The 9,695-nt window shown below is 39.7% G+C and overlaps 1 protein-coding gene across 1 annotated transcript in view; it reads right to left on the bottom strand.

The window, feature by feature from the left end:
• Positions 1-234: 234 nt before the first annotated feature.
• Positions 235-9,695, bottom strand: part of laptm4a (lysosomal protein transmembrane 4 alpha) — a 28,826-nt gene continuing 19,365 nt past the window's right edge. Inside the window, exons 5-7 of the mRNA XM_080192237.1 lie at positions 6,511-6,606; positions 3,034-3,132; positions 235-958 (exon numbers count right to left, since the gene is read on the bottom strand). Coding sequence (XP_080048363.1) covers positions 884-958; positions 3,034-3,132; positions 6,511-6,606 — 270 coding nt within the window. The 3' untranslated portion in view covers positions 235-883. The remainder of the gene's footprint in view (positions 959-3,033; positions 3,133-6,510; positions 6,607-9,695) is intronic.

The raw sequence follows: 9,695 nt of genomic DNA, 5'->3' as shown, positions 1-9,695 counted from the left end.
TTTAAAGAGAATTTAACTGCATTATAAAATGAAACATTTAATTTTTTTTCAGATTAAAGTGACAAATAAAGGAATCAATCCTTAAAATGATTGTTTACATGTTATCAGTTATAAAATGCAGAAAACAACAATTTTAAGCATTACAACTTCCTCTCTACCGAAAAATGTAACATATTATACTGAAAGGGATCTGAAAAAATGGACAGCACAAGGAGAAGTGCACAAATACTTCCCCCCCCCCATACATCTGACAATATATTTCCATATTGTCAATGCACATAATTCACCCATCTGAAAAGTCCAAAAGTTTGAAGTTTGTCTTGCAATAAAAAAAGTACAAAGTTGGATGGACAGTGGAAAACTACTGTATAGTACATGATCTCTGCCTCAGGAGGTTGCATTAACATTTAATAATAGATCACCTGGAACCTCTAGTGGCAGAAACTAAGTATTTATTTCAACTTCCAAGTTCTGCACTGTGTTCCAACAAGTGCTTTAACTGCTTATCTACTTCAAAATGGTCAAATTTCAAGTTAACAAGTTCTCTCCTGTATTTATTCCAAGAACCATTCCAATCTCCATCTGATGTTATGAGGAAAATGAAAATGCAAACACACCCAAATAATTTTTAATGAAAGGCAATTTGAAATAAAGAAAATTGCAACTTGGTGCAGAAAGATCAGATACTCACCCAGTTAAGTAATTTAAGGAAGTAGAAAAATGCATATTCAAGGCTTTCAGTTTCAATCAAGTTTACATACAAAATATAATTTTCTAGATACTTAGAAGTTTACACAAATACAGAATACCTCTTACAAAGTCTCAAAGCAAGGTAAATCAGAATTTAAGAAAAATGCTCATTTGTTATTGATTTACATCGAGTTCAAGCAGGCATGTAAGGTGGTGGTGGCTCCTTCTCTGGCATCTTCACAGCCATTTCATAAGTTGGCAGCACATACTAAAAAATAAAAAATACATGTCAAGCATAACTAATTAGAGCTGTGCCATCTTAAAAAAATCTAAGAATACCCAATACGGGTAGCCAAACATTCACAATTTCTCTTCCAGTTAATTAACTTGACGACAGACTTTAGACAAAATAAGTTACGATCGTTCAATTGACATCGATGAAAATAAAGTACAACAGTAAATATCCAAAGTACCTTGTTGAGAACAGTGTAATAAAAAAGTTACCATTTGTCACACTGCTGCCTTTGAAAACAGCAAACAGTAAGAGCGAGGAAGCAGATAGAAAATATAACCTGTTAAAGTTGTAAATAACTTTACTTGAACAAACAAGTGTGGTAACTCCTGGAGTTACCAATCAATACTTAGATTCAGCCACGTGTTACGTTTCACTTCTAAGAATTGCGATTTTCAGTTGGCTGGAAAACAGCCTTTTAAACCACAGAATCACTACAGTGCAGAAGGAGGCCACTCAGCCCATCAGGTTTGCACTGACTCTTCGAAATAGCATCAAAATGTCCACCTGCACCCCCCACATCACCATGCATTTACCATGGCTAATCCATCCAACCTACAGATCTTTGGACAGCGGTAGAAAACCCATGCAGATACGGGAAGAACATGCAAACTCTAAACAGACATTCACCCATAGCCGAACAGAACTTGGGTCTGTGGTGCTGTGAGGCATCAGTGCTAACCACTGTGCCGTGCAGGACTTTGATTTGTTTGGAGCTTTTTTACTTCATATTGGAGTTGGGTACAAAGTAGAAAGCAGGTGATTAAAACCAGCTCTGCTTAAACTGGACAATTCAAATCAATTGACAAATCCAAAGATGCTTTCTTTTTATATAAGCATTGATTTAACTGAAAGTATTTTTGTCGCAGTCAGCCCTGGGTTTTATTTTAAAAAGTGTTTCTTGAGGCTGTGACATGCAGCCTATTAATTTGCTCACTGGCACAGTTGTCTAAAGCATTTCAAGAAATATTTGTTATAGCAATAGCAGGAATTGCATTCAAAAAGGTGACAATGACATACAAGTTAATTATTTGAGCCATAGGTTGTAATGGGAGGGATGGGTGGAAAGAAAGAAGAAAGGAGAAGGAAGAAGAGAAGAGCATGGGGACTCAATCCACAAATTAAACATGAAAGGTTTAACTATGGAACAGCAGACTGAACTCCTGAAATACTTTACTGCACTGAATTGTATCACACTACTATTTAGAATCATTAGGAAACCAATTTATGATGTAGATGGCAGACTAAATACCTCACTAGCTACAGAACCAGGTCTAGAATGATTATAAACTTTACTTTTGTTGGAAAACATCCAGAGGAAAATATGGCCATGTTATAAAAGTTTTATCAATGGCAAGTGATTGCACAAATTCTCTTTTTTGGGGACAAGGTTGTATGCGTTCAGTGTTACGGCAGTGAACAAAACTTGGGTTAAAAGAATGCTTTAGGCAAGGCACTTGTTAAAATTGTGCTATAAAGTCAACACATCACTTGAAACTCAAGTGGTACCCAATCAGGCAATGCATCTTCACTACTGAGCAGACTGCATTAAAGATCTGACATTGTGCCAATTAGCTACTTCCACTTCAAGAATTGTAACAGCTCAGCTAAAATTCATCAACTTCACAATCACATTTGATCAGTGTTGGAAAACAAAATCTACAAGGAGGAATGTCCTAGAAATTACACTATACTCATTTAAAAATCCATACTCTTCTCCAAATGAAGACGTTTTGCAAACCAAATTGGAAACAGCTGTTAACTCATCCCTTGACCTGGAGTCTGGACTAATAGATTTGACTACTTCTTAGCCAGAAGTTTTAAAAAGTTGCTGCTTCAAGTCTGTTGAAAATTACAACCACAGCATTTTCTCAAAAGCAGCACTACAATATTAGCTGTCACTTTCTGAATAGTGCATATTTGATAAAAAGTCAGACACCATAACATGAGAACAGAGCCGTACTAAAAGAGAAAAAGGGGAAAATGAAGTGAAGTTACTCTTTCATCTCCATCTCTATTGGATATCTGCAACTTACAGTATTTTTACATACCTGTAAAGGTGTTTCAAATGCAGGGTACACAGCTATTTCAGGTGCGTTCCTATTGTTGATGTACTTGTAGCAATTCCAAACACAGTTGATGAAGTAAGCCTGTAAAATAAAATTATATGTACTTGATTAGCTGTTTTAATTAATACAAAAAATAAAAAGATTAAAACACTTTGTGCTTATATCGCAAGTTTATACGAGACAATAGTGGTGCTAAATGGGCTTTCATTTGCTTTTACAAACACTATATCAGGTTTTAATAAAGTTAATTAATTGTGCTTGGTCAGACAATAAGGGATCAAAGCTACAGCAATTAGAACATTGGTGTCAATGCGTTTTAAGACTTTTTCATAATGACCTTGTACGGGAAATTGAGAGAACTTTCAAGGGGGGAAAACAATGAAAAATCAGTGATACTCTTCTATATGATCACACAATTGCTCAGAGAATGCATGTTTATGATGTGGATCCAGTGATTTGGACCTGTCAGCCAGCAGTGAAGCTACAGGTTCCACCACTTGCTGGTTACCATCTTTTTGGGCTGAGCAGACCCAGGTGCATTTTGACACTGACTTAAAAAGCTGTACTCCTTGAGCAAGCATTACTTTGCTTTAAAAGGTTTTGGCAGTGGATGTAGCATACTTTCAGCTATGAACGATGACACAGAAGTAGCAGACAGTTAGGGTTTCTTCGTATGGTGATCTTTGCTGATGGCTGAAAAGGCCAATCTTTGAGGGATAGCTTCTGCTAGAAGTGCTGCAGATGAAACTTCCTGGTGTCACTGTGCATTGATGCCTGGAGCTACTTGTTATCATGGTGATGTACGGAAGCCCAAAGGTGGTGTCACCTTTTCCCTTTGTCAGCTGGTGCACTAATCGATGTTTAGGTGCTTTGTCACATTACCAAGCATTTCTGAAGCAGAGCTTTGGGTGTTCCACTCTTTTCTGGCTCCATCAACCTCACTTTTCATGTGGTCATTTGGTACATGGCAAAGCAACAGCCTGTGTTTGATGAATATTAACAAACTTGGGAACTTTGTCATACAGCAAGCAATTGAGAACACAGGCTTTACAAAAACAGTTTGATTGAGCTTGTTGTTATCCCATGCACGTGTCATGAGTCAGTGATGCCTTCCCTACTCATGTATCAAGGACTGCAACAAGCGACAAATTGTCTCACCATGGGCCCCGAGGTAGCAAATTTGCTAATCACTTCAAAGAAGGTGTTGGTGTGAGACATCAGGGTCAGAGGTGCACCACATTGTCCCATGACCTTGATTTTCTTGATGCTTATTAGGGAGAACAAGTTACAGACATGGAGAAAGTCCATAAATCTTGGTAACTAAGTTTCCATGTGGGCAACCAGTGTAGCATCAACATAGGAGTTCCCTGATCAAGATGCAACATGTTTTTTGTCTTTGCTTATTACAGTTTGCTGACCCCTTCCAAGCTCCAGTGAAGATAACAGAGGGAGTATGGAGAAGCATATACGAGTGGGGGGAGAATGTAGCCATTTCACTTCATTCTGCAGCAGGCGACGGTGCAGAGGGACCTCGGGGTCCTTGTGCATGAGTCGCAAAAACCCAGCTTGCACGTGCAGGTGGTCAGGAAGGCAAATGGGATGCTGGCCTTCATAGCGAGGGGGATTGAATATAAAAGTAGGGAGGTCTTGCTGCAGCTGTATAGGGCATTGGTGAGGCCGCAGCTGGAGTACTGTGTGCAGTTTTGGGCGCCGCACCTGCGCAAAGATATTTTGGCCTTGGAGGGAGTGCAGAGGAGGTTTACTAGGCTGATACCGGAGTTGAGCTATGAGGAGAGGCTGAATAAACTGGGCTTGTACTCGTTAGAGTTTAGAAGAATGAGGGGAGATCTCATTGAGACGTATAAGATGATGAATGGGATGGATAGGATAGAATAGAGGTGGAGAGACTCTTCCTGCTCAAAAAAGACAGTAGGACTAGGGGGCACAGCCTCAAGATAAAAGGGGGGCGGTTTAGAACGGAGTTGAGGAGGAACTTCTTCACTCAAAGGGTGGTGAATCTCTGGAATTCTCTGCCCGTTGAAGTGGTGGAGGCTGCCTCGCTAAATATTTTTAAGACGTGGGTTGATGGGTTTTTGATAAGAGAGGGGATTAAGGGTTATGGGGAGAGGGCGGGAAAGTGGAACTGAGCAGCGACAGATCAGCCATGTTCTTATTGAATGGCGGGGCAGGCTCGAAGGGCTAGATGGCCTACTCCTGCTCCTATTTCTTATGTTCTTATGAAACTGTCAGATGTAGAGCCCTCAAACTGCATCACATGAAGTGCAAGATGTCATGAAAGGAGATGAGACAGCAGTTTTGGCAGACAGCTAACTTCCCCCAAAATCTTGCACAATTCTGCTCTGTTGACAGTGTTGAATGTGTAAAGGGAGATGAAATAAGGTGAGGACATACACTGTTTGCTACACATCTCCTTAGCAGGCAAATGGAGAATATCATAGAAACATAAGATATGAAGAGTTGTCCATTTGCCTCTACAAGCGTGCTCCACCATTCACAATGGTCATCCAACTCAATAGCCTGATCCCACTTCATCACCCCTGCCCCCATATCCTTTGATCCCCTTCTCCCCAAGTGCTATTTATAATTCTTTGAAAACATACAATGTTTTGGTCTCAACTACTTTGTGGTGGCAAATTCCACAGACTGATCACATTGAGTGAAGAAATTTCTCATTTCTGTCCTAAACAGTCTATCTTACATCCTCAGACTGTGAAATGAAAAAGTTGTACCGAGGCACCTAGGTTGAATTTATCATTTGAGAAGGGAGAATAAACAAATTGTGGATCCAAGTTTGAGTTAATTTACAATTTCATTTGCACATCATTTTAAACAAGTAACTTCCTTTTTGAAAAAGATGAGATGGTGGAAAATTATCAGATAACCAAATACTATTGGGAGAAAGAAAAAGAAAAATCAGACAGAAAAGTAACATGAAAGAAGAGTTTAAACATTTTTAGTTGACTGGGAAAATAAAATGTTAACCACAACAAGGAAGTAAAACAGATTGGTGACTTAAATATTTAAATATGTCTACTTTATGACTAAGTGTTAACAAGATTTGCACCAAAATCAAGTCTAATTAAAAAAATGCTCATCTTGAAAAAGATAGCCATATTTAGTGGATGTAATACTGTACCAGTCACTATGAGGGGTCTTTTTCTTCAGTGAATATTACAGAATATGATAGTATATTTAGAGAATGATACTTATAACTGTAATGATTAGGTTTGCAAGCTGTTTTGGCAAGTGTGCTTTTAAAAGCAGCAATTTTTTCCCTATAAGTATCTTTCTATATTTATGTTTGTGCTTCAAGTTTTTCATTTGTTCCCCAATCAAATATGGAAATTATGACAAGTTTTAGACATGACCATTTTTTACTCAATAAGTCATACACATTCAAGCCACAAACTTTGCTATGGTTTCATTTCTATTGCTTACCTTAACAGTTATAATAATGGTGAAAGAAAGCAGGACTATCAGTAGAAGGCAGCTGGAGTCCAAAGCAAGGAGGTCATCCTTGTAAGGGAAGTCAGGCTGTTTACAAAAAAAATGCAACATTCATGTTGTACATTTGGAATATTAACCCAGAGTAGTTCAGACTTTTAGCACATCTTAACATTTAATTAACTGAAAACATGTGATAAATAATATAACTGCAATATCCACCAGCTTGTCAATCAAATTTGATAGGTAAATTAAGTTCAATACAAATCTGAGATAGTACAGTTTGGAAGAATAGGATTGGTTGTTTATTATTTGGAAGAAGTCTAGGTGGGGTAGGGGAACAAAAACTGATCCTGAAGTACAAATACATCATTCACTAAAAGCTGCACTACTGATTAACGAGGCCATATAAAATCAGCCAACCAGAGGACTAAAATTAAAGTATTGAAGTTCTTCTAAATTGTACTAACTATGGTTAGACACTGTGCAGTTCTGGTCACCATATTTTAAAAATATAGAGCTGTACAGCACAGAAAAGGACCTTTTGGCCCATTGAGTCTGGACCAACCATAACTACTACTACAGGCATGCAAATGCCATTTTCCAGCACTTGTTCTATATCCTTGAATGTTATGATATTTCAAGTGCTCATCCAAATACTTCCAGCCTCCATTGTCTCCTCTGGCAGTACTTTCCAGATTCCCACCACCCTTCAGAATCCCCTCAATCTCCTGAGCCTTACCCTAAAACTATGCCCCCTCGTGACTAACCCCTCAAACTAAGGGTAACAGCTGCTTCCTAGTCACCCTGTCCAAACCCCTCAATCTTATCCCTTTCTCTGCTCTTAAACAATCCAAGCCCGTCCAGTCTCTCCTTCTAGCTCAAATGCCTTAACCTGGGCAATCTTCTCTGTAGCCTCGCTAGTGGCACTGGACATAATGCTGGGATAGTTTATAAAGGATGAAATGTGTGGATACATATCAAAAAAGAATTGACAGGATGAATCTCTTGCAAAAAAAGGCTTAGCACCTAATAGGGGTCTGAAACTAATGAAAAGTTTTAATATATTTGTTTATAGTTCTTATACATTAGAGCTGATAACATGATTTGATAACACTCGGGCTGCTGTTTTACTTTCAGTTTTGTATTCTGAAGCAGTACAGACAGCAGCTCTTCAATAAAACTTGTGTGTTTGTGCAAACCAAGTATTTTCTTTTTCTGTTAAAACTCACAACCCCTAACATAATTTGGACATTACAAGAGTGAATACAGAGAAATGTTTCCTATTGTGGAGGACAGCATAATTTGACACCAAGAGTCACCAAAAAAATCCAACAGGGAATTAAAAAAAAACTTTACCCAAAAGAGTGGTAGGAATGTGAAAAACTTGCCATCACCCAGAACATCTCTGCAGGAGTTCCTCAGGGTAGTGGTGAGGAGCCAAATATCTTCAGCTGTTTCAACAATGACCTTCTTGCCATTATAAAGGCCAGAAGAGATGAATGCACAATGATCACTATCATTCATGACTCCTCAGATGCTGAAGCAGTCCACGTCAAAATGGAGCAAGACTTGGGCGATATCCTGGCTTGGCCTAATGGTCACACCACAGAAATGCTAAACTGTGACCATCTCCAAGAGAGGATCTAACCATCACCCCATGATATTACCATCGCTGAATCCCCCACTATCAACATCCTGGCAATTATTGATGACCAGAAATTAAATACCGTGGCTACAAGAGCACATCAGAGATTGAGTATGTTGGGCCTAGGACACTATCCTGAGGGATTCCTGCAGAGATGCCAGAGTTGAAATGTCTGACCTTTCACAACCATCTTTGTGCTAGGTATGACTCCAACCAGTGGAGAGTTTGCCCACTGATACCAGTTTTGCTCAGGCTTCTTGATGCCACACTGTTGAACGTGGCCTTGGATGTCAAGGGCATCATTCTCACCTCACCTCTGGAATTGAGTTCTTCTGTCTGTATTTGGACAAATGACTGTAGTGATGTTGTAATACCAAATAAATAGGTTGGATAGCCTGGTGTTGAGATTCTTACTGTGCCCCAGTCCAATACCAGTATCTCTGCAATGTTCTAACTATGCTGGAAGAGCTTAGCTGGGGGATGGCAAGTTCTGGAGCACTATTGCCAGAATGTTATCACTGGGCTCATCATCTTTGCAGTATCCAGTGCCTCCAACCATTTCTTGATATCACGTGGAGTGAACTGAATTGGCTAGAAGCTGGCATCTGAGATGTGGGGACCACTGGATCACCTACTTGGCACTTCTGGCTGCAGACTGTTGCAAATGCTTCAGCCTTATCTTTTGCACTGATGTACTGGGCTCTTCCATTATTGGAAATGGGGATATTTGTGAAGCCTCCTCCTCCAGTGAGTTGTTTAGTTGTCCACTACCATTTATGACTGGATGTGGCAGGGCTGCAGAGTTTAGATCTGAGCCACTGGTTGTGGGATTGCTTAGCTCTATCACTTGAGGTTTATGCCCTTTGGCAAAGTAGTGCTGTTTGGTAACTTCATCAGGTTGATACCTTATTTTTACATACACCTAGTGCTGCTCCTGATGTGCCCTCCTGCGCTCTCCATTGAACCAGAGTTGATCTGCTGGCTTGATGATAATGGTTAATTGAGTGGGGGATATGCCAGGCCATGAGTTACAGATTGTGCTGAAGTACAGTTCCACTGCTGTTGATGGCCCACAGCACTTCGCGGATGCTCAATCTTGAGTTACTAGATCTGTTCGAAGTCTGTCCCATTTAGTATGGTGATAGTGCCACACAACATAATGGAGGTTATTTTCAATGGGAAGACAGGACTTTGTTTCCACAAGGTCATTCTTACTGATATTTTCATACAGATGCATCTGCAGCCAGCAGACTGATAAAGATGAGGTCAAGTATGTACTTTCCTCTTGTTGGTTCCTTCACCACCTGCTGCAGATTCAATCCAGCTATTATATCCTTTAGGACTGGACCAGCTCAATCAGTAGTGCAGCTGCTGAGCCACTCTTGGTGGTGGACATTGAAATCACCCACCCAGAGTATATTTTTCACTTTTGCCACCAAGTGTTGTCGACACGGAGGAATACTGATTCAGCCGTAAAAGGAGAATGGTACGTGGTAACCAGTATTTCCACACCCATGTTTAACCTGAAACC

Source organism: Carcharhinus amblyrhynchos, chromosome 7, assembly GCF_965287045.1.
Source record: "Carcharhinus amblyrhynchos chromosome 7, sCarAmb.v2.hapA, whole genome shotgun sequence".
In the NCBI taxonomy this organism is placed as follows: domain Eukaryota; kingdom Metazoa; phylum Chordata; class Chondrichthyes; order Carcharhiniformes; family Carcharhinidae; genus Carcharhinus; species Carcharhinus amblyrhynchos.
This window is presented reverse-complemented; position numbering and strand designations above follow the sequence as displayed.